This window comes from Bombina bombina, chromosome 2, assembly GCF_027579735.1.
Source record: "Bombina bombina isolate aBomBom1 chromosome 2, aBomBom1.pri, whole genome shotgun sequence".
In the NCBI taxonomy this organism is placed as follows: Eukaryota; Metazoa; Chordata; class Amphibia; order Anura; family Bombinatoridae; genus Bombina; species Bombina bombina.
Genome location: NC_069500.1, coordinates 968,982,153 through 969,009,007, shown reverse-complemented (window position 1 = coordinate 969,009,007; position 26,855 = coordinate 968,982,153). Strand labels below are relative to the sequence as shown.

Here is a 26,855-nt window from a genome sequence, read left to right as displayed (position 1 = left end):
ATTGGCTGATAGGATTCTATCAGCCAATCGGAATTAAGGTAGGAAAAATCCGATTGGTTGATGCTATCAGCCAATTGGATTGAAGTTCAAACCGATTGGCTGATTGGATCAGCCAATAGAATTGACCTCGCATTCTATTGGCTGATCCAATCAGCCAATCGGATTGAACTTCAATCCGATTGACTGATAGCATCAACCAATGAGATTTTTCCTACCTTAATTCCGATTGGCTGATAGAATCCTATCAGCCAATCGGAATTCGAGGGACGCCATCTTGGATGACGTAATTTAAAGGAATCGTCATTCTTCGTTAGGACATCGGAAGAAGAGGATGGCTCCGCGTCGGCTGTATAGAAGATGGACCCGCTCCGATTGATTGAAGATAGAAGATGCCGCTTGGATGAAGACTTCTGCTGGATGGAGGACCTCTTCTGCCCCGATCTGATGAAGACTTCTGCCGGTCCGGATGTCCTCTTCTGGCCCATCGGTGCCCGGCTGGGTGAACACGGCTCAAGGTAATGTGATCTTCAATGGGGTAGTGTTAGGTTTTTTTAAGGGGGGATCGGGTGGGTTTTACAGTAGGGGTGTGTGGGTGGTGGGTTGTAATGTTGGGGGGTAGTATTGTATTTTTTTTTTTACAGGTAAAAGAGCTGATTACTTTTTGGCAATGCCCCGCAAAAAGCCCTTTTAAGGGCTGGTAAAAGAGCTGATTACTTTGTAATTTAGTGTAGGATAGGGAATTTTATTATTTTGGGGGGCTTTTTTATTTTATTAGGGGGCTTAGATTAGGTGTAATTAGATTAAAATTCTTGTAATGTGTTTTTATTTTTTGTAATTTAGTGTTTGTTTTTTTTGTAATATAGTTTAGTTTATTTAATTGTATTTTATTTTATATAATTGTATTTAATTTATTTAATTAATTTATTGATAGTGTAGTGTTAGGTGTATTTGTAACAGGTTAGGATTTATTTTACAGGTAATTTTGTAATTATTTTAACTAGGTAGCTATTAAATAGTTCTTAACTATTTAATAGCTATTGTACCTAGTTAAAATAAATACAAAGTTGCCTGTAAAATAAATATAAATCCTAAAATAGCTACAATGTAACTATTAGTTATATTGTAGCTATATTAGGGTTTATTTTACAGGTAAGTATTTAGTTTTAAATAGGATTAATTTATTTAATTATAGTAATTCTATTTAGATTTATTTAAATTATATGTAATTTAGGGGGGTGTTAGGGTTAGGGTTAGACTTAGGTTTAGGGGTTAATAACTTTATTATAGTGGCGGCGACGTTGGGGGGGCAGATTTGGGGTTAAGAAATATAATGTAGGTGTTGGCGATGTTATGGGCAGCAGATTAGGGGTTCATAGGTATAATGTAGGTGGCAGCGGTGTCCGGTCGGCAGATTAGGGGTTAAATAATTTTATTCTAGTGTTTGCGATGTGGGGGGGCCTCAGTTTAGGGGTTAATATGTAGTTTATGGGTGTTAGTGTACTTTGTAGCACTGTAGTTAAGAGCTTTATGTTCCGGCATTAGCCCATAAAACTCTTATCTACTGACTTTTAAATGCGGTTGGAGTCTTGGAGGTAGAGCTCTACCGCTCACTTTCTCCAAGACTCGTAATACCAGCGTTAGCCAAATCCCATTAAAAAGATAGGATACGCAATTGATGTAAGGGGATTTGCGGTAGCCTCGAGTCGCGGAAGAAAACTGAGCGGTGAGCCTCTACCTGCAAAACTTGTAATACCAGCGTTAGGTAAAAAGCAGCGTTGGGACCTCATCAACGCTGCTTTTTAAAGCTAACGCAGAACTCGTATTCTAGCAGCATGTTAGGGCAAAGAAAAACCATGTTACTGACGACAGAATCAAAGAGGGTATATTCAATGTTTTGTGAAGCCAAAATTGAACTTTAAGCCAAAAGTTTCCAATTTTTGGATAGGCCCATATCATGTGCAGATGGTTCACTGAAGGGAAGGAGCATTTGGGACAAACATTAAAATTAGTGTTGCCTCATTTAAATCCCTTTTCTGGAGTGTAATAAGACATGTGGAGTAACTTCAAATGAGACTCCCTCCAGGAAGAGGAGATAGTTGCTCGCATAACTTCTTGGATTGAGAGATATGGTAGTTTGGGGTCTAGTTCTTGAGTTAACATTGCAACCCACTTAATAGAAATTTTATCAAGATTAACTGTACCCATATCTGAAACCAAGATATTATAACAGGGAGTAATTGACATATATCCATTCTTGACTAAAATAAGCCAATTCTCAATGTTCCCTAGGGACCAGTTCCAGCCATAGTCATTTGTGAGTTTTTGGGCATCATGTCTTGCCTGAAGATACATAAAGAAATTTCCATGTGAAAGGTTGAATTCTGTTCTAAGGGAATCAAATGATTTAACGCAACTTCTCTCCATGTCTAGTATCTGGCATACATTGGAGAAACCCTCAAGTTTCCATTTTAGAAAGAGTGTTGAATTTAATCCTGCTTGGAACTGAGGGTTCCCCAAAAGTGGGATATATCTCGAGACTCGATGTTCTATGGCTAACATATTACAAATCTTTTTCCATGCTAAAATCGGATTATATATAGTTTTCAATTTTTGTATTTCCGATGGAATAAAGCTAGTATCAAAATGAATGAGCAACACGAGGGAAAAGGATATGTTATATTTTTTTTTCAAGATTATTATTTGTAACATAATCTTATGAGAATAACCAATCAGTTACTATACAAGCTAAAAAAACATAATTATAAACCCTAAGATCAGGTAAAGGCAGTCCTCCGTATTTTATAGGAAGAGAAAGTTTCGAAAGTGAGATTCTAGGCCTCCTGTTTTGCCATATAAACTATTTTAAAAGGGAACTGCAGAGAGCTAAGTCTTTCCTCTTTAAAAGCAGTGGGGCATTCTGAAGAATATAAAGCATTTTGGGGAGGAGAATCATCTTTTATGCTGCTATGCGTCCAGATAAAGAGAGAGGTAAATTATGTCAATTTTTAAAAGTATCTTTGATTTTGCTTAAAATTGGAGTAATATTAAGGGAATACCAAGTATCAGGATTAGAGGATATCAATATGCCTAAATATCTGAAAGAATCATGAACTACAGAGAAAAAGGTACATTTGTATAAGATTCCCCGGTCTGCTTTATCCAAAGAAGTTCTGATTTTGTGATGTTAACCTTATATCCGTAAAATGATCCGAACTGTTGTGAAATTGAAAGAAGTCTAGGTATATTCGTATAGAGTGTGATCTTTAGTTCCTTCCTGCCTATCTTAATTCCCTCGAGTTGCTGCCTAATTAATATAGCAAGCGGTTCGATGGAAATATCAAAAAGAAGCGGGGAAAGGGGACACCCTTGCCTAGTTCCCCTGCGCAAAGTTATATCATAAGACAGATGCCCATTGACCACCATCCTCGTGGAGGCATTTCGATATAATTTTTCAACAAACTTAATGAAGTTTCTTTTCAGTCCAAATTGTTCTAAGGCGAATAACAGATGGTCATGGTGAACTGAATCGAAGGCCTTCTCGGCGTCTATAGCTAGAATTGCCAAATCCGAATTAGGCCCCTTCCCTGCTTGACCTGAGCCCTCAGCTGTCCTAAGATAGTCTATGGTAAGGAAGAGTTCTCTTATTTTAGCAGCAGAATTCCTGTTCTTCACGAAACCAGCTTGATCTGGATTAATAATGGAGGGAAGAAGAGATTGCAACCGCTGAGCTAAAATGGAAGTTAACAATTTGTAATCTGAATTCATGAGAGCAATGGGCCTGTAAGATTCCTTCATAGCCAGATCTTTCCCTTTTTTTAATATCAGGGTTGTGTAAGAAGCTGTGAAATTAGCTGTAGGTTCATTACCTTCTATGTATATATGGTTAAATAAAGCAGTTAAATGAGGTGTTATGGTGAGATTGAACACTTTTAAACAACTTTTTATCATATTTTGTCTTTTTTCTCTTCATATCCTTTATTGAAGGGTAAATCTAGGGAAGTTGATAGGAGCTCAGGAGCATGCACATTTCTTTAGCAGTCTATAGCAGCAGTGTTTGCAACTATTTGGAGCTGGAATTACCTTGTTTGACGGGATTAGACTGATATACTTCAGTAAAGTTTTCCTCTGTGAAAAACACAATTGAGCTAAAAGTAACTACTCCCAGATGGTAATGGAGCCATAGAATAAGCCATAGAGCTGTTGTTTGTTCTTGGCAGACTGCTTATCTTTCTGTATGTGTTTCTATTATGACCCTGGGGAAAGGTTACCTAAGGGTGATGGGGGAAACCAGACGTGGACTCCTTGTCCAATGTGATAAACAGGGATATGGCTGCACCTCACTGATGAGGCCCAAAGGAGGCCAAAATGATTGTCTCGGGTTGCCATTTCCTTGTTCAGAGGAGAATTGCCTGGTATTTTGGGCCTGGACTTACCTTGTTAGACAGGATCAGACTTATATACTTCAGGAAAGTTTTCCTCTGTGACAAGCATAATTGGGAAAAAAAGAAGCTACACCCAGGTGGTAACCGGCCATAGAACAAGCCACTGAGCTGTTGTTTGTTCCTGGCAGACAGCTTCTCTTTCTGTATGTATTACTATAAACAATGTATATGTATATATGGTTAAATAAAGCAGTTAAATGAGGTGTTATGGTGAGATTGAACACTTTTAAACAACTTTTTATCATATTTTGTCTTTTTTCTCTTCATATCCTTTATTGAAGGGTAAATCTAGGGAAGTTGATAGGAGCTCAGGAGCATGCACATGTCTTTAGCAGTCTATAGCAGCAGTGTTTGCAACTATTTGGAGCTGGAATTACCTTGTTTGACGGGATTAGACTGATATACTTCAGGAAAGTTTTCCTCTGTGAAAAACACAATTGAGCTAAAAGTAACTACTCCCAGGTGGTAATGGAGCCATAGAATAAGCCGTAGAGCTGTTGTTTGTTCTTGGCAGACTGCTTATCTTTCTGTATGTGTTTCTATTATGACCCTGGGGAAAGGTTACCTAAGGGTAATGGGGGAAACCAGACGTGGACTCCTTGTCCAATGTGATAAACAGGGATATGGCTGCACCTCACTGATGAGGCCCAAAGGAGGCCAAAATGATTGTCTCGGGTTGCCATTTCCTTGTTCAGAGGAGAATTGCCTGGTATTTTGGGCCTGGACTTACCTTGTTAGACAGGATCAGACTTATATACTTCAGGAAAGTTTTCCTCTGTGACAAGCATAATTGGGCAAAAAGAAGCTACTCCCAGGTGGTAACCGGCCATAGAACAAGCCACTGAGCTGTTGTTTGTTCCTGGCAGACAGCTTCTCTTTCTGTATGTATTACTATAAACAATGTTGCAAACACAGCTGCCAGATAACTACATTTTGGTGTGTTCTTTTTGTTATAGGAACAAGATATCATATACAGGATATTAATATCCAGAAGAAAGTAGTTACGGCTTTTTCATTTTACAATAGTGAATTTTTTATATAATGTGTTTTTAAAGGATTCAGTATTTATTCAAATATCACTGATTCTTTGATATTATTATGTAAATTATAGCCTATTTCTTTCATAAGGTGGTGAGAGTCCATGAGCCATTATTCCTGGGAATTCAACTCCTGGCCACTAGAAAAAGGCAAAGATTCCCAAAACCCCGAGAGCACTTAATTCCTCTCACCTCTCTGGTATACTAGTCTTATCTTTGCCTCCACTGGAGGTAGATGAACAATTAAGGTGCTCCAGATTCTTCTTTGAGAAGGGTCCTCACACCAGTGTGAGGCTTATTTTCCTTCTCTTAAGAGCTGCTACTGAGAGACAGAGGGGAGATTGGAGTAGGGTAGTGACACACTTACTCCCAGTAAGGAGTTTATAAAAAACCTGCCACAAGTGTTGCAGGGATTGACCTCTTAGCCTTCTCCTGTTGGTTTGTCAATATGCCCCCTACTAAAATCCTCTGCTGTGATGTATACAATACTGTATGGGCTCTCTACTGGATGCAGTGGTTTGTAGCTAGTAATCACAGGCTATTAGCAGGTACACTTACATATTTGTACATCATAGCAGTGAGACATTTTACATACATTCATATACCACAGTAAACACTCATAATGATTTATTGTCTAGTTATTATTGGGAGACAGGCTTTGGACTATGAGGTTCCACTTTTTTATTCTGTCAGTTAGCATTGTAGCATTCTCCCTCTGCTACCCCATTTTTGTTTGTTTACATACTTATTAGTCTGCTCCTTTACATTGTTTGGCTTTTAACTTTTTTTATATGCTTCACCCTAGCTCTGTAGTGCTTTCCTGTTGATCCTTGTTAGGGTGCGCCTGTTTATTTTGCACAGCAGTTTTTTAACCACCACAATATATAGTTTATGCTCTTGTTTTCTCTGGGCAGCTCTGTAGGGTTTAACCCCCCTCATTTTTTCCTGTCTTCTCTGTAGCGCTAATCTTTTCTAGGAGTCATTATCGACTCAATTTCTTGAGACTTTACTTAACAGATCAAAGGAGATTAAAGGTTCAGACATTTTGTTTAACTCTTTAATCTCTTTTTTTTAATTCTACAGTATCTCAGTGCATGAACGTGTTAGATCTGATGATATCAGCATCAGATGCTATTCCTTTTGTGAGGTTTCACATGAGACATCTTCAGCTCTGCCTGCCAAGTCAATGATGAAAGGACTATACTCAACTTTTTTCAAAGAATCCTCTTGGATTTCAAAGTGAGACAGTCAATCAGCAATCCATTTCTCTGGGGGTGTTCTTCGAATGCCCAACCTGGACAATATTCACAATATATGCAGAAGGTGAGGTTACCAATAACATTCTAGAACTCCATGCACTCTTTAGGGCCCTTCAGAGCTGGCCTCTCCTGAAAAAAACAAGACTTATCTGTGGTTTCAGCCAGACAATTTCATAGCAGTGGCCTATATCAATCATCAAGGGGAATTTGCAGTTCTCTAGCGATAGTTTTCCAGTATTTTGACTTGTGCAGAGAACACTCTAGATTAATGAGGTCTTCCAGAAATATAACTGATGGTTAGTCATTTGAAAGATAAACTTGGCAGATATTTTGCAAGATCCAGGGATCCTCAGGCGGAGTTTATATATGCTCTAGCAGCTCCATAGTAATTTCTTCTTGATTACATTTTTAATATTCTGTTGCCAAGAGTGATAACTCATATCAAACAAGATCTATCATCAGTAATTCTGATTGCTCCTGCTTGGCCACACAGAACTTGGTTCACAGATCTTGTTCAGATGTCCAGTTATCCTCTGTGGTCTCTTCCACCAAGACACAACCTACTGTCTCAAGTCCTTTTCTAAAAAAGAAAGAGGCAGCGCTAAAAAACATGGAACAAAAAGTTAATATTTATACATTTAGGATGATATTATTTAATCAGTGATAGACTAGAAGGCAAAAATATAAAAAATAATCAAAGGCTGGAGAAATCGTATGTTGATAAACTGATACAATTTAATATGTACAAAATTGACACAAAATGATATAAAATGTGGTGGGAGGTCTCCCTGAATGAATAAAAGCAATATAAAATAACAGGGTCTGGTCTAACCCACTTACAGGAGTAAACTGGTAGAAAAATAGAGTAAATCTATCTGTACATTAACCCATTACAAAACAGAATCCATAATAAAAAGCCAAAGTCTTTCCAATGAAGTAGGCGTATATAATTGAATATCTGATAAGGGATCAATCACTAATAATAGATGATGTCTGTATTTTAGCGGACAATGCCACTGGAATAGCAATACCTTAACTTCGGATAGTAGATCACAGGGATGCAGTTAGTTGTTTGAATCCTCTCTGCAGCTCTGTCCGTGTCCAGGAGGATTGTTAGCTTACAACCGCTGTGTTGGTAATTAAGTGACTTGTCTGACATCACGTGGAGTTAAAGGTTGATGGTGGCTCCAGTATTTCTGTAGCACTACAGTTGAAGAAATAAAGATGAAAAAACCTCTGTATCAGAGGTATGATGATCTCCTTGTACTTCAATTCATCCAAGATGTTAGTGTAGATCGCCTCCCGCCTATTTTTGTAAAACTCCACAGGGTGGGCAGTTAAGTGATCTGGTGGGATCTGGTGTAGATAAGCAGTGACAGAAAGTGTCCTAGTCGGTCTCGGTCTATGCGTTTCTACGCGTTTCACCCAAAGCTGGGCTTTATCAAGACTATAATTACACTATAAGTATTCACAAAAATCTACAATACGATTTGGAAAGTTTTTCCTTCCTGGTGTGAAACGTTTTAACTGGAATCCCTTTAGAATTCTTACAATTCATCTACTTTTACAAGAGAACTTAGATAAGGTTTTATCCTATAGCTCTTTAAGGGGTCACATTTCTACACTTTCTGTGTACTATAAGAATATTGCTAAACTTTCTTAAGTTCATAGCTTTGTTCAACTTCTGTTCAAAGTCTGGATAAAACCAGTGATTAAACCAATTGGAACCTTAATTTGGTTCTAGAAGTTTTGCATATGTCGTAGTTAGAGCCTATTAATGCTTTGAACATTTAGGGGCCTATTTATCAAATGTCTTGCGGACATTGCACCAGCACCAGCAGCTGGTGCAACGCTGCCCTCTGCAGACTCGCGGGCAATGGGCTGCCAGCAGGGGGTGTCAATCAACCCGATCGTACTCGATCAGGTTGAATTCCGGCGATTCCTGTCCGCCTGCTCTTTGTGACCGCTGCTCGATAACTTGTGTTTCTGGCGAGTCTGAAGATCCGCCAGAAACATGAGCCGTCAAGCTCCGTTCGGAGCTTGATAGATAGCCCCCATAGTTTCTATCTAGGAAACTCTTTTTTTTCTTAGCAATTTCTTCTGCCACAAGTTTTTGAATTGTCTGCTCTGTTTTGTGAGCCTTCATATATTTTTTCCCTCCACTTCCTGGGCTTTTAATGAATTCTACCATTTTGATGTTTTTGCAACTTCTGAAGTGGCTTTTTTTAGGAAAGACCTTCAGGCAGAAGTGTCTGGAAATTAGGTGCCTGCCTTTCCAAAAAAAATTGTCCTGCCCAAATGACACAGCTTCGGTATTATTTCCCAGGAGTTATGGCCCGTGGACTCTCACCACCTTATAAAAGAAAACAAAATGTATGCTTACCTGATAAATTAATTTCTTTCATGGTAGTGAGAGTCCGCTAGACCCACCCATTTTCCATTTTTATGTACTTACATTTTTCTGGCGGCAGTTCTATTTTGCACCTCATTTTCCATGCTTTTTCCTTTCCTACCTTTTTACTTCCCCTTGCTTGTCTATATGTCAGACTAGCATACCAGATTGAGTGAGATAGATAAAGTGCTCTTGGAGTTTTGGGAACCTTTGCTCCTCCTACTGGCCAGGAGTTAAATTCCCAGGAGTAATGACTTGTGAACTCTAACCACCATAAAAAAAATTTTTTATCAGGTAAGCATAAATTTTGTTTTTCACTATTGTATCAATTATTATAGTACCCCTCATATCGTTTTATAGCATATTTTAATAATGGAACTTTAAAAGAACCTTTCAAATATTAGTGACAACTGTCATTGAATGCCATTGCTAAGCTTGTCCTGATGGCTCAAGATTAGAACAGATTGACAAGGACACATATTAATGCTTACCCAATATGCAAATGGATAAAATAAGTAAAGTGAAATGAAAGAACAATTGCATTCCTTCCACACACTGAAGTAACTTCCCTCCAAGTGGGCCATATCTGCTGCAGATACCATCAACAAAATTGCTTGCATTTATTTTATGGATGCCAAACAAGGCTGCAGTACCTACTCTTTATGAGACAGCACATGATTTAAAGCGCAATAAGTATCCATCTCCAATCATAGGCCTACCAGATAATCATCCTAGCTTGCTGGAGCAATAGTTCAATCTCCAACTGAACTTCAGGTTTCAAAGCACAATATTAGTAAAGGGTGCTGCTTAACTCTCTCTTTTTTCAGATTTTCCCATATAGAGCAAAGTAAGTATTAGTAGACAGCAATATTTAAAAACAAATGTATTGGTCTCTGGTAGATAGTTTACATAATAATATATGGAGAGGCCAAATCCTATTTCAAATGGTTTATCTGGTCAGTTAAAGTTATGGTAAACCTTAGTTAGTCAAATGCAATACTGTATATGTAATCTTTGCCATTAAAAAAGTATGTGTACCTTTTTCTTTTTAATCTATTTGTGAAAAGGGTTAAATCTGTTTCTATTACAATGTTATGCCAGCCCACTTTTTTATGACCATTAAAATAAATATCCAATCAGTGTGTTTGTGTCATATGACACTCTTGAAGTCCAGCCCTTTGAAAGCCCTTAGGAAGCCTATGTATAGAGTGGGTGAGACTGTTCTCCATGTTACAGCCCAGCCAAACGAGGAAATGGATGGGGGCGGAGGAACAGAAGATACCAAGTAGGATTATAAATCTTGTTTTATAAAATATATATATACACTTCAAAAAAAAAAATATTATGCAGTTTTGCTTGTACACTAATATATTTTTCATTGCAACTTTCTTAAAGTCTGAAATTTACCATCACTTTAAGCTGCGTAGATGGTTTAAAATAATAGCTAAATTCTAAATGCTAAAATGTATCCATTACTTACAGAGCATTATGTTGCGCCATCATCTTATATAAAAATTACAAGTCCCCCAAGAGTAATATTTAGTACTATACAAAGTGCAAGACAAAGGCTTTTTCTGCCTACCATAGTTCCTCAGATAGTAGTAAATAGAGGGTAAAACTGCTGCTTTCTAAAGTGCCCCTTTAGTGGCCTGATGTGTGTCATTCTTGATGAAGGTGGGGATTCATTTACTTTTCCCTCTTCTCAGTATACTGTTAGGTTTTTTTAAGGGTGTATTGGGTGGGTTTTATTTTTTAGATTAGGGTTTGGGCAGCAAAAGAGCTAACTGCCCTTTTAAGGGCAATACCTATCCAAATGCCCTTTTCAGGGCAATGGGGAGCTTAGGTTTTTTTAGATAGTATTTTATTTGGGGGGTTGGTTGTGTGGGTGGTGGGTTTTACTGTTGGGGGGTTGTTTGTATTTTTTTTACAGGTAAAAGAGCTGATTACTTTGGGGCAATGCCCCTCAAAAGGCCCTTTTAAGGGCTATTGGTAGTTTAGTTTAGGCTAGGTTTTTTTAATTTAATAGGGCTATTAGATTAGGTGTAATTAGTTCAAATTTCTGTAATTTGTTAATTATTTTCTGTAATTTAGTGTTTGTTTTTTGTGTACTTTAGCTAATTTAATTTAGGTAATTTTATTTAATTTAGTTAATTTATTTAATTATAGTGTAGTGTTAGGTGTTAGTGTAACTTAGGTTAGGTTTTATTTTACAGGTAAATTTGTATTTATTTTAACTAGGTAGTTATTAAATAGTCAATAACTATTTAGTAACTATTCTACCTAGTTAAAATAAATACAAACTTGCCTGTAAAATAAAAATAAACCCTAAGCTAGCTACAATGTAACTATTAGTTATATTGTAGCTAACTTAGGGTTTATTTTATAGGTAAGTATTTAGTTTTAAATAGGAATAATTTGGTTAATGATAGGAATATTTATTTAGATTTATTTAAATTATATTTAAGTTAGTGGGTGTTAGGTTTAGGGTTAGACTTAGGTATAGGGGTTAATAACTTTAATATAGTGGCTGCGACGTTGGGGACGGCAGATTAGGGGTTAATAAATGTAGGTAGGTGGCAGCAATGTTAGGGACGGCAGATTAGGGGTTAATAATATTTAACTAATGTTTGCGAGGCGGAGTGCGGCGGTTTAGGGGTTAATATGTTTATTATAGTGGCGGCGACGTTGGGGGTGGCAGATTAGGGGTTAATAAGTGTAGGTAGGTTGCGGCGACATTGGGGGCGGCAGATTAAGGGTTAATAAATATAATGTAGGTGTCGGCGATGTTGGGGGCAGCAGATTAGGGGTTCATAAATATAATGTAGGTGGCGGCGGTGTCCGGAGCGGCAGATTAGGGGTTAAAAATTTTATTTTATTATTTGCGATGCGGGAGGGCCTCGGTTTAGGGGTTAATAGATAGTATATGGGTGTAAGTGTACTTTTTAGCACTTTAGTTATGAGTTTTATGTTACGCCGTTGTACCATAAAACTCTTAACTACTGACTTTTAAATGCGTTAGGACTCTTGGAGGTAGAGGGTGTACCGCTCACTTTTTGGCCTCCCAGGACAGGCGCTATGGAAGTCCCATAGAAAAAAGACTTTACGAAGTTTACGTAAGTCGTTTTGCGGTAAGGCCAATGAAGTGTGCGGTACACCTAAACCGGCAAGACTCGTAATACCAGCAGGCGTAAAAAAGCAGCGTTAGGACCTCTTAACGCTGCTTTTTTACCCTAACGCACAACTCGTAATCTAGCCAAGTGTATGCTAAAACTATTGTTGAAATTGTGAGACGTCCATTTCGAAACATGTTATGGTATCTTTGTCTTCAGTGTGTGTCTTTAATGCTAAACATTTTCACTTTAGCCTTTCTGTCACTGTTACGGTGGCTATAGAGTGAACATTATTTGTGAGTGGCAAGTAAGTATATCTAACATATTGAAGATAAACATGTCCACAAAAATATTAGGAACACACTTGTTTTTTTTAATGGAATTATTGGGAGTTTTAAGTTAGCTTTCAGGTTTTTTTTAAAATGAAGTTATCGTGTAAGTGTGTTTGGTCTACTTAATACTAATTTTAACATGTAAATAAGCTTAATCAGTATATTGGCAACTCATATAAATAAATAATAATAATAATAATTCTACAGTGTAACTCTCTATACACAGGCTGGAAGAGTAAGGAAAGTGTCCCTCGATTAGTTGATGATTACATGCAGAATAAATTTAATTTGGATGAGCTTGTGAGCCACACTTTGCCATTTAATGACATCAATAAAGGATTTGAACTTCTGCGCTCTGGAAAGAGGTGAATAATATTATTTACGGGTAATTAAACTACAAAGGAGTATCTCGTTCTGAATTATGGTTTACGTTTTTATTTATTCAGTTGAATTATAGTAATAATGTCACAAGTAACAAGTTTCAGTATGTTATGCTGCTGAACAATATTATAACAGAAATATAAAGCTTGCTGCTAAAACACCACTATTTTATGAAACAGTGCGCGTTGTGCCAGTTAAAAGAAAATGGGAATTAAATTAAAAAAGTTTACGTTATAAGAAAAAAAAAAAAAAGTTTAATTTACTCCCATTTCCTCTATTCTCTCTCTATAGAAACGTAGCTCTTTTCCATGACAGCATACTGAAGTTCACATAGAATATTAGACCACAAAGTTAACCTATTATTATTTATTATTATTAATAGTTACTTATGAAGCACTATACAAAGTAAAGTAGATTCATGGGGTACATTACAAAACATACGTTAAAGGGACAGTCTAGGCCAAAATAAACTTTCATGATTCAGATAGAGCATGTAATTTTAAACAATTTTCTAATTTACTTTTATCACCAATTTTGCTTTGTTCTCTTGGTATTCTTAGTTGAAAGCTTAACCTAGGAGGTTCACATGCTAATTTCTTAGACCTTGAAGGCCACCTCTTTTCAGAATGCATTTTAACATTTTTTCACCACTAGAGGGTGTTAGTTCACGTATTTCATATAGATAACACTGTGCTTGTGCACATGAAGTTATCTGGGAGCAGGCACTGATTGGCTAAACTGCAAGTCTGTCGAAAGAACTGAAATAAAGGGGCAGTTTGCAGAGGCTTAGATACAAGATAATCACAGAGGTTAAAAGTATATTAATATAACTGTGTTGGTTATGCAAAACTGGGGAATGGGTAATAAAGGGATTATCTATCTTTTAAAACAATAAAAATTCTGGTGTAGACTGTCCCTTTAACAAGTACAGTAGTATCTTACATTTATGAGGGTACATCACAGTAGTTAAAGGAACAGTCAAGTCCAAAATAAACTTTCATGATACAAATAGGGCATGTAATTTTAATCAACTTTCCAATTTACTTTTATCACCAATTTTGCTTTGTTCTCTTGGTATTCTTAATTTAAAGCTAAACCAAGGTAATCACAGAGGTAAAAGGTGTATTTCTATAACAGTGTTGGTTGTGCAAAACTTTGGAATGGATAATAAAGGGATTTATCTTTCTTTTTAAGCAACACAAATTCTTAGAAAATTACCTTTGTGTCCCTTTAATAGGAGACTAAACTATTTTGATTTTGTTTCTTATTGCACCAATACTGCTTACTTTAATATATTGGATGTGGACATTTTAAAAAAGGCAAATATAAACAAGGGTTAATATTTGTATTTACAATTGCTTAATAACAAATCTATCCTCTTTATTGAAACAAATCTATACTCTTTATAAAACATTGTTTATGGCCATCCTACACTTTTATAAAAGGGAGATATATGTCAATTTTTTTACAACTTTATGACTCAGATAGAGCATGCAATTTAACCCCTTAATGACCACAGCACTTTTCCATTTTCTGTCCGTTTGGGACCAAGGCTATTTTTACATTTTTGCGGTGTTTGTGTTTAGCTGTAATTTTCTTATTACTCATTTACTGTACCCACACATATTATATACCGTTTTTCTCGCCACTAAATGGACTTTCTAAAGATACCATTATTTTCATCATATCTTATAATTTACTCTAAAAAAAATATAAAATATGAGGAAAAATTGAAAAAAACACACTTTTTCTAACTTTGACCCCCAAAATCTGTTACATATCTACAACCACCAAAAAACACCCATGCTAAATAGTTTCAAAATTTTGTCCTGAGTTTAGAAATACCCAATGTTTACATGTTCTTTGCTTTTTTTGCAAGTTATAGGGCCATAAATACAAGTAGCACTTTGCTATTTCCAAACCACTTTTTTCCAAAATTAGCGCTAGTTACATTAGAACACTAATATCTTTCAGGAATCCCTGAATATCCCTTGACATGTATATATTTTTTTTTAGTAGACATCCCAAAGTATTGATCTAGGACAATTTTGGTATATTTCATACCACCATTTCACCGCCAAATGCGATCAAATACAAAAAATTGTTCACTTTTTCACAAATTTTTTCACAAACTTTTGGTTTCTCACTGAAATTATTTACAAACAACTTGTGCAATTATGGCATAAATGGTTGTAAATTCTTCTCTGGGATCCCCTTTGTTCAGAAATAGCAGACATATATGGCTTTGGCGTTGCTTTTTTGGTAATTAGAAGGCCGCTAAATGCCACTGCGCACCACAAGTGTATTATGCCCAGCAGTTAAGGGGTTAATTAGGGAGCTTTTAGGGAGCTTGTAGGGTTAATTTTAGCATTAGTGTAGTATAGTAGACAACCCCAAGTATTGATCTAGGCACATTTTGGTATATTTCATGCCACCATTTCACCGCCAAATGCGATCAAATTGAAAAAAAAGTTAAATTTTTCACAATATTAGGTTTCTCACTGAAATAATTTACAAACAGCTTGTGCAATTATGGCACAAATGGTTGTAAATACTTGTCTGGGATCCCCTTTGTTCAGAAATAGCAGACATATATGACTTTGGCGTTGCTTTCTGGTAATTAGAAGGCCGCTAAATCCTGCTGCTCCTCACACGTGTATTCTGGCTAGCAGTGAAGGGGTTAATTAGGGAGTTTGTAGGGAGCTTGCAGGATTAATTTTAGCTTTAGTGTAGAGATCAGCCTCCCACCTGACACATCCCACCCCCTGATCCCTCCCAAACAGCTCCCTTCCCTCCCCCACCCCACAATTGTCCCCGCCATCTTAAGTACTGGCAGAAAGTCTGCCAGTACTAAAATAAAAGGATTTTTTTTAAAAAAAAAAAAAATTTTTTTTAGCATATTTATATATGCTAGGGTGTAGGATCCCCCCCTTAGCCCCCAACCTCCCTGATCCCCCCCAAAACCGCTCACTGACCATCCCCTCTGCCTCATTGGGGGCCATCAGTTTGCAAAAAAAAAGTGTTTTTTTTATATTTATTTGGCTTTTTTCTGTAGTGTAGCTTCCCCCCCACACAGACAAACCCCCACCACCTTGCTGATCTTTTTTTTTTTAAAAAAATATTAAGGCATTTAAACATTTTTTATTAACAAATTTTCTGTAGTGTAGCGGTTCCCACCCGCTCCCTCCCCGTGCACGCGCCCGCCCCCGCCCTCCCGTGCACGCGCACGCGTCCGTGCACGCCCCCGCTCATCCCCGCCCACGATCCCGCCCCCCCTGCACATAACCAGGGCCATCGATGGCCGCCACCCGCCTCCCGGTCCGGCTCCCACCCACCAACGCAGGGAGCCACCGATCTCCGGTGCAGAGAGGGCCACAGAGTGGCTCTCTCTGCACCGGATGGCTTAAAAAAGTTATTGCAGGATGCCTCCATATCGAGGCATCACTGCAATAACCGGAAAGCAGCTGGAAGCGAGCAGGATCGCTTCCAGCTGCTTTCCAAACCGAGGACGTGCAGGGTACGTTCTCAGGCATTAACTGCCTTTTTTTTGAGGACGTACCCTGCACGTCCTCGGTCGTTAAGGGGTTAAAAAGGGATAGTAAAGTCCAAATTAAACTTTCATGATTCAGATAGGGCATGTCATTTTAAACACATTTCTAATTTAATTTTATTATCAAATTTGCTTTGTTTTCTTGGTATTCTTAGTTGAAATCTAAACCTACGTAGGCTCATATGCTAATTTATAAGTCCTTGAAGGCCGCCTCTTATCTGAATGCTTTTGACAGTTTTTCACAGCTAGAGGGCTAACGTTAGTTCACATGTTTATAAATTGGTCATACAAGTAAATTGGAAAGCTGTTTAAAATTGCATTCCCTATTTAAATCATGAAAGGTTTTTTTTGGACTTGACTGTCCTTTTAAAGGGGACCTTTTAGATTATTATATTTTTTGTGAGATGAACGTTTCTATACAAACAAAACAAAAATGTCATTTTTTTTGTGAGGTGTGTCATTATCCACCAATAAACAGTAAGCAATCAGGCCTTAATGGGCATTTGCACTTCCTGTTGGTTAGAAAATAAAAATGAAATCGCTTTAACTTAAAGGGATATGAAACTCAATTTTTGTTTCCATGTTAATTAAAGCATACCATTTAAACAACTTTCCAATCTACTTATTTTATCTAAATTGCTTTGTTCTCTTGATATCCATTGTTAGAAAGCATACCTAGGTAGGCTCAGGAAGTGGGAGCTAGCTGCAGATTGATGGCTGCACATAAATCCCTCTTGGGATTTGCTTACCGATGTGTTCAGCTAACTCCCAGTAGTGCTTTGCTGCTCCTTCAACAAAGGATACCAAGGAAATGAAGCAAAATTGATAACAGAAGTAAATTGGAAAGTTGTTTACAAACGTATGCTCTATCTGAATCATGAAGAAAAAAAGTCAGGGTTGTATGTCCCTTTAACCTTTTTATGCATAAAATATTTGAATGTCCTTTTAATTGTGCTAAATGAATTTTGGGTTCCTTATAAACATTCCAGACTAACTTTTAATATTGCTCTTTTTCTCTCTCCTTAATTAAAATAGAATGCTTGTTCAAGCTTAAACTAAATATAAATTCCCTTTCTTTGCTCTGTTTGCATTTCTGCAGTGCTACTATTTCTTCTATTGTTTTAAATCTTGATCTTTGTGGTAGCCAAAGAAAATATTTAGTTGCTAAATAGGTGGTCCAGACCAGCTAAATAGAAACTACTGACACGGCCATAGGGCAACAATCAGGTTACGTGCAAAGGTGTTTACAAGGCTTTCTGGGTAACCTTTATAACTAGGTGGATCAATTACCTTGATCTTTATGACTCATTGCACTTTATCCTTTTGGTAGTTGAAGTTTCATAAACACATAACAATTTACATTGTGATATTTTTATGTTACTGCAGTTTTTAAGATTATGTATTTATTTCTGTATATTTAAGAAAATATAAAAGCCTTTAGGAGCACATTTTCTTTGTTTCATCTGAAAGAGGTTATTTTAAAATAAATCTGTTTTATGTTTTGTTTCTATTGCTTACTAAAACAACTTTTTTTCTTCTTGTGTTTGTGTTGCTTGTCCCTATACAGACTGTAAACAATATATACTTGAGTATCTCTTAACCTTAAAAATAAAGCCCCCCAATATTTTAATGCTTATTTGTTTTTCTTCAATATGCATTATAGAATAGAAAGCAACATGAGATTTTTCTATGCCTATGTCGCCAGATAAAACACAAATGATGCAGTTAATCTCCACTGAATATGATACAAATCATTTCACTCTATTGGTACCTCTCCTGGTATAGAGTACTATATACCTTCTGGAAAGCATTACAAATTCTGTTGAAGAACAAAGCATCTGTCAGACACTCTACACCTGGCTTTTCCTGGTCATAGTGTCATAGTATCCTACTGGTCATAACCCACTGCTGTAACTTACTGGCCTATACATACCATGGTATCTACTTGCCCTTATCTGCTGCTGTAACCTACTGCCCTATATGTGTCATTGTGCTTATTGTTGATTACCAACTGCTGTAACCTGCTGCTATATATAGGGATACCTCGTCTTAATGCACTTTGCTTTATTGTGCTTCATAATTATTGCTCTTTTTACAAATTGAAGGTTTGTGGCAACCCTGTGTTGAGCAAGTCTATTGGCGCCATTTTCCCAAAATATATACACATTACACGTATAATATAAACACATAAATACACATATACACACCTATATATACACACCACCAGCAAAGAAGGCTTAGATGATGGTTAGCATTTTTTAGAAATACATTATTATTTTTTTAATTAAGGGATGTTCATTGTTTTTTAAGACATAATACTATTGCACACTTACTAGACTATATATAGTATAGTTTAAATATTACTTTTTTTATGCACTGGGAAACAAAAAAAAGTAAATCGCTTTTATTGCGGTGGTCAGGAATCAAACCTGCAGTGTCTCTGAGGTATGCCTGTACATGCCATTGTCAATACTGGCTCTTGTCTATTGCTGTAACTTGTTGGCCTATGCATACCCTTATAGTGACTAAATAAAACACATGTGTAGTTTCCAATATAATATGTGATCGTATGTGCAGTGATTATTATTTAAAAAATTAATTTGAGACAATGAATGTATATATAAATAAATTGAGTAACAGAAAATTAAATAGATAACTTTTATATGAACATTTAATTATATTAAAAAACAAAGTAAGATGCCGGCATCAGATTAAATGAATAATATGACAATAATATGACAATAAATACATACAATTATGCAATAGTAGATAAAAACATTAATACATGGATAAAGGGCTAAAAGTTCATGTAAAAAATTGAATGTCCGTAACTATGCTGGCACGGAGAACACAAGGAAATTGATTAGAAGTTCCATATGGGTGATTACAATGTTACCGTGATTCCAGCGTTACCGTTACTCCAGGTGTTAGCGGTCTCAACAAAATGGGAATGTCTTTCTTGCATTTTCTGGAAATGTACCAGTGGTTAGACTCACAGAGGACAATTTCCAAAGTTGTAGGTATAGTGGGTAGATGATGGGACCCGAGATATCTGTTGTGGCAATGTGATACCGATGCAAACTGTGGTTCTCGGTCCTACTACCTGTTCCGGTGTTAGAGGTCAGGATCTGAGTTCAGAATGTGGCTCATGCAGAATCCCAGTAAAGTGCAAATGCAGTTAAGTTTGAGATGTGTACTTCACGCTAATAGATCCTGGGTAAGGAATTAAGCATATGGAGCTTGCTTTAGAAAATTTAAGCGGCTCGATGCACCTTACCTACTAGTAGCGACTTCAGCAAACTTTCAATAAACTTTCAGTTAAAAATTAGCAAATCTACGCGTTTCAGCCCTGTAGGCCTTTATCAAGATGCTCATTTAATACAGATCAAGTTTTAAATACCCCGTGGTTTCACCTCATAGGTTAATTTCGCTCTCAGTGGGTGTAACTCTTCAAAGTGTTCTCCGTTGGTGATACTAATTTAAAAACTAGTGACATAATAGAAAAGTTTTTACAAAACAACAATGTTAGAAAAATCAACTTAACTTATATACATAAAGATATAGGACAAATTAAATGAATAAATTAAATGAATCCAAATTGATTCAGATAGATAGGTTACATTGCACAGATGACTGTCACGGTATGTAAATATCTAGTATTTACCAATCATAATCATTGGGGTATATTTGGCTATGTGCATTTTTGTTTCTACAAGCGTGCTGTGTAGCATGGTTATGTGTTTAACCTATATTCTTTACTATAATAGCATCACTGTATTTTATTTAATCAGAACTGAGAAAAGGAAACTATAAAGTTGTTACAAATGTGTCAAATGTATATTTTATTTCTAACACATCTAACTATAGGTATCGAAACTTGTGTATATATAGAAGAAAGAGTTTTTTGTTATTTTTTAATTCATATTTATATTCCCTATTTTTTATTTTTCATTTCCTTTATTAAAATCTAATCTAACCCTTAAACGTGCAATAGTGTTGTATATAGTATTTAATTAGGTATGTGTGTTTATAAAAGATGCATGTATTGTATATATATTAGTTTATAATTACACCAAAGATATATGTATATGCACATACATATATATATATATAACCACATTTGTAGGATAAAAATAATCAAAGTAAAAAATGTTCCTATGTAAATGAATGTTATAAGAGTGAATATTATAAAAGTGATTGATATAAATAGGTTTTATAAAAATGAATCTTCAAAAATTAATATTGTAAAAGAATAATATTCAAAAATTGATATTATGAAAAATTATATTTTGTAAAAAATTTAAAAAAATTTATTTGTAAAAAGTGAATTTTATAAGAAACTCTAAGGAACATGATCCTCAGAAATTGCAGTTATTATTATCCATCTATAGATAGTTATACATATTTTTGAGTATTTTTAAAGTGTGGATGTTACACGATTTTATGATACTGGGTTTCTAATTTATACAGCAAATGTTAAATGAGTGAATTCAGGTCCAATTCTGAATTGAGACCATATGGGTGCAGGGTATTATAATGAAATATGAATTCAGCTTCTTTTTCATTAACAGTGTGTTCATATTACCTCCCCTCTTACCTAAGGTCAGTTTTTTTATACCCCAGGCTTTAAAGTGTTTTAAATTTCCCTGATGTATTTCTTTGAAGTGTGAATAGAGTTTAGTGTCTGAGGATTCATGTTCAATTTTTAGAATGTGTTCGCGTATCCTGTCTTTTAGCATTCTACTTGTTTGTCCAAAATAAAGGAAATTACAAGAACACTGTATACAGTAGATAACATTTTTATCAGTGCATCTAATCAGTTCTTTTATAATGGTGTAATATCCTGTATTTGGTGATTTTAATTCTTTTAATTTAGTGCTATGTTGGCAAGATTTGCATGTATTGCACGGAAAATACCCAATTAGTTCTTTGCCTTTAAGGTCTCTATCATTGGTTTGTTTTTCTTTTTTGTATTCACCCGGTGACAGTATAGTTTTTAAATTTCTAGCTTTTTTGTAGATAATATCGGGTTGATTTTTTAAGTTATGGCCTAAAATATGGTCTTGTTTTAAAAGGTGCCAATGTCTTTTTAGGATCTTCTTAATTTCTAGATGTTGCGAACTATAGTCAGTGATGAAAGGTATAAACAGGTCCACTGAGTCAGATTTCTTATAAGTGTTGTCCGTGTTATATTTTCCCTCCTTTTTCTTGGGTATCAGTAGTCTGTCTCTGTCTATATTTGCTACTTCTTTTTGTGTTTTTTCAATTATTTTTTGGTCATAGCCTTTTTCTATAAATCTAGGAGTGAGAATGTCCGATTGTGTTTGATAGCAATCTGAGGAGGTGCAGTTTTTCTTTATCCTCATAAATTGACTTTTAGGTATATTAGATTTCCATAGTGTTAGGTGACAGCTTTCAAAATGTATATAGTTATTTGCGTCGATGTCTTTAAAATAGGTTCTGGTTATTATTTGATTGTTCTTGACTTCAACCTCAATATCTAAAAAATTTATTTTATTACTACTGTATTCATGGGTGAAGGAAATTCCCAGATCGTTAGTGTTCATATCGATCATGAAAGAATCAAGTAGTTCAATGTCTCCTTTCCACACTATGAAGATATCATCAATGTATCTGCAATAGAGCACAAGGTTCGCCCCCCATGGGCCGTCATTAATAAAGATGTTTTCAAATGGCCCATGAACAAATTAGCATAGCTAGGGGTGAACCTTGTGCCCATCGCAGTACCCTTAACCCCTTAAGCTATTATGTCCTGAAAAAACCCTTAACGACCAGTGACATACAGGGTATATTGTGGTCATTAAGGGGTTAACTTCCAAATATATTTCCTCATTAAATAAAAAACTATTGTTAGAAAGAATGAACTTTATGCAATCCAAAATAAACTTATTCTGTGTAGATGGAAGTTCATTGTCCTTATCCAGATATGTTTTCACTGCAGTTATACCTAAGTTATGTGAAATGTTGGTATAAAGTGAATTCACATTGCATGTGACTAGGATGTAATTCTCCTGCCAGATTAAATTCTTAATGGAATGTGTCGAATCCCTCAAATAAGATTTTAAGTTTATCACATATTTCTGTAGGAAGAAGTCTACGTACTGAGAAAGACTAGAGGTGAGAGAACCTATCCCTGATATTATGGGACGTCCAGGAGGTCTAATTCGATGTTTATAGACTTTGGGTAAAAAGTAGAATGTGGGGGTCTTTGGATGAGTCATAGACAAAAATTCTATTTCAGATTGATTGATAATCCCTTCTAATCTGGCATTTTTGAGGAGGGTATCTAGTTGCTGCGTTTGTTTTTTTAAAGGATTCATTGTTAGTTTGATATATGTAGTTCTATCGTTCAAAAGTATATTTGCTTCTTCTAGATAATAGCTTGTGTCCATGACAACAATGCCTCCACCTTTGTCTGCTAGTTTTATCACTATCTGTTTGTTGTTTTTAAGTTCATTAAGTACCTGAGTTTCTTTTTTAGTTAAATTATTCCATGTTATTTTAGATTGATCTAGTGACTTAAGGTCCTTCTTGATGTTTTGTTCATAGAGTTTGATATGTTCACTTTTTTCATTAATTGGGTACAAGCTAGATTTGGGTTTGTAGTTTGTATGAATATAGTTGTCTTTTTCAATTGTTGGTTTGTATTGTGTGGGGTTCTTAAGGAAGTATCTTTTCAACGTTAATTTGCATATGAATTGATTAATATTGATTAATGTCTCAAACTTATTCAATTTACAGGAAGGAGCAAAGGTGAGGCCTTTATTCAAAATTTCCTCTTGTTTCTCATTCAGGATGGTTTTACTAATGTTAAAAATACGGGATTTTATTGCTGTTGTCTTTTTACTGTTTTGTTTAGAGGTTCCTCTCCCTCTTATACCTCTAGTCTTCTTTTGTTTTGTGTATTTCTTTGTGTTTTTACAGGTTCCTGAAGGTCTTCTAATTGTATGTATTATTGTCATATTATTGTCATATTATTCATTTAATCTGATGCCGGCATCTTACTTTGTTTTTTAATATAATTAAATGTTCATATAAAAGTTATCTATTTAATTTTCTGTTACTCAATTTATTTATATATACATTCATTGTCTCAAATTAATTTTTTAAATAATAATCACTGCACATACGATCACATATTATATTGGAAACTACACATGTGTTTTATTTAGTCACTGTATTCACATATGAACTTTATTTATTTATTCCTTACACGAATTTATAGGATGCATTTTCTTTAGGATTATTTTATATTTAGGACTTATTTTTCTTTTAGACATCCCCTTGAGCGCAAGTCAAGCGCTGATCACTGATTACTTAGTTTCATGTATCACATAAATCGTTGTTTACACTTGGCATTCATTATCTCTTTACAATTATATTTCATGTTTTTAGTAGACATTTATTACTGGTTATTTTGCTTCCTGTACGAACTAATTGAAATATATTTCTACATTAATTGGATTTGAATTATTAGTTTCCTCTAGGATTTTTTAGCACTAAACTAGCACTTATCACTGATATTTAAAAGTACAATTATAATTACACTTACAACATCAGGTGTCTGTATACACTCATCATTTAATAACTATTTTTTTGTAGTATTTGTATAAAACAATTGCATTCTACTATATTTGCATATAATTGCATTTAAATATTTTTCCTTATCTCTATGCTTTTTTAGCGCTACCCCATACCCCATGGTCAGTAGTTAGGAGATCTACTCACCATTTGGGGTAGCTTATTAGAGAAAAGAGTGCCTGTATCTATAACAAACCTCTTGTCTCCTATGCATACCCTTATGCCTGCTGGCCCTTACCTGCCACTGTTACCTGCTGGTATATACATGTCATTATCAGTACTGGAACTTATATACTGCTGTAACCTGCTGATCTGTGCATACCATTGTTTCTATTGATCATTACTCAATACTTTAAACTGCACTTATACATGCCACTGTACCTGCTGACCCTTACCCCCTGCTGTAACCTGCTGGCCTATACATGCCACTGTACCTGCTGACCCTTACCCACTGCTGTAACCTGCTGGTCTATACATGCCACTGTACCTGCTGACCCTTACCCACTGCTGCAACCTCCTAGTCTATACATGCCACTGTACCTGCTGACCCTTACCCACTGCTGTAACCTCCTGGTCTATACATGCCACTGTACCTGCTGACCCTTACCCACTGCTGCAACCTCCTAGTCTATACATGCCACTGTACCTGCTGACCCTTACCCACTGCTGTAACCTCCTGGTCTATACATGCCACTGTACCTGCTGACCCTTACCCACTGCTGTAACCTGCTGGTCTATACATGCCACTGTACCTGCTGACCCTTACCCACTGCTGTAACCTGCTGGTCTATACATGCCACTGTAACTGCTGACCCTTACCCACTGCTGTAACCTGCTGGTCTATACATGCCACTGTACCTGCTGACCCTTACCCACTGCTGTAACCTGCTGGTCTATACATGCCACTGTACCTGCTGAGCCTTACCCACTGCTGTAACCTGCTGGTATATACATGCCACTGTACCTGCTGACCCTTACCCACTGCTGTAACCTGCTGGCCTATACATGCCACTGTACCTGCTGACCCTTACCCACTGCTGTAACCTCCTGGTCTATACATGGTACCTGCTGACCCTTACCCACTGCTGTAACCTGCCAGTCTATACATGGTACCTGCTGACCCTTACCCACTGCTGTAACCTGCTGGTCTATACATGGTACTGTACCTGCTGACCCTAACTCACTGCTGTAACCTGCTGGTCTATACATGGTACTGTACCTGCTGACCCTTACTCACTGGTGTAACCTGCTGGTCTATACATGGTACTGTACCTGCTGACCCTTACCCACTGCTGTAACCTCCTGGTCTATACATGGTACCTGCTGACCCTTACCCACTGCTGTAACCTGCCGGTCTATACATGGTACCTGCTGACCCTTACCCACTGCTGTAACCTGCTGGTCTATACATGGTACCTGCTGACCCTTACCCACTGCTGTAACCTGCTGGTCTATACATGGTACCTGCTGACCCTTACCCACTTCTGTAACCTGCCGGTCTATACATACCACTGCTGTAACCTGCTGGCCTATACATGCCACTGTACCTGCTGACCCTTACCCACTGCTGTAACCTGCTGGTCTATACATGGTACTGTACCTGCTGACCCTAACTCACTGCTGTAACCTGCTGGTCTATACATGGTACTGTACCTGCTGACCCTTACTCACTGGTGTAACCTGATAGTTTATAAATGCCACTGTACCTGATGACCCTTACCCACTGCTGTAACCTGCTGGTCTATACATGGTACTGTACCTGCTGACCCTAACTCACTGCTGTAACCTGCTGGCCTATACATGCCACTGTACCTGCTGACCCTTACCCACTGCTGTAACCTGCTGGTCTATACATGGTACTGTACCTGCTGACCCTAACTCACTGCTGTAACCTTCTGGTCTACACATGGTACTGTACCTGCTGACCCTTACTCACTGGTGTAACCTGATAGTTTATAAATGCCACTGTACCTGATGACCCTTACCCACTGCTGTAACCTGCTGGTCTATACATGCCACTGTACCTGCTGACCCTTAATCACTGCTGGCTCATATATAGCACTGTACCTGCTGACCCTTACCCATTGCTGTAACCTGCTGGTCTATACATACCACTGTACCTGCTGACCCTTACCCACTGCTGTAACCTGCTGGTCTATACATGCCACTGTACCTGCTGACCCTTACCCACTGCTGCAACCTCCTAGTCTATACATGCCACTGTACCTGCTGACCCTTACCCACTGCTGTAACCTCCTGGTCTATACATGCCACTGTACCTGCTGACCCTTACCCACTGCTGCAACCTCCTAGTCTATACATGCCACTGTACCTGCTGACCCTTACCCACTGCTGTAACCTCCTGGTCTATACATGCCACTGTACCTGCTGACCCTTACCCACTGCTGTAACCTGCTGGTCTATACATGCCACTGTACCTGCTGACCCTTACCCACTGCTGTAACCTGCTGGTCTATACATGCCACTGTAACTGCTGACCCTTACCCACTGCTGTAACCTGCTGGTCTATACATGCCACTGTACCTGCTGACCCTTACCCACTGCTGTAACCTGCTGGTCTATACATGCCACTGTACCTGCTGAGCCTTACCCACTGCTGTAACCTGCTGGTATATACATGCCACTGTACCTGCTGACCCTTACCCACTGCTGTAACCTGCTGGCCTATACATGCCACTGTACCTGCTGACCCTTACCCACTGCTGTAACCTCCTGGTCTATACATGGTA

The 26,855-nt window shown here is 37.0% G+C and overlaps 1 protein-coding gene across 2 annotated transcripts in view; it reads left to right on the top strand.

Moving 5' to 3' along the window:
* LOC128649916 (alcohol dehydrogenase 1) overlaps window positions 1-26,855 on the top strand; it is a 106,311-nt gene that overhangs the window by 64,678 nt on the left and 14,778 nt on the right. Inside the window, exon 8 of one of the 2 annotated variants that reach the window (XM_053703468.1) lies at window positions 12,799-12,937. The exons of the other annotated variant lie outside the window; for it this stretch is intronic. Coding sequence (XP_053559443.1) covers window positions 12,799-12,937 — 139 coding nt within the window. The remainder of the gene's footprint in view (window positions 1-12,798; window positions 12,938-26,855) is intronic. 2 annotated transcript variants of the gene reach the window in all.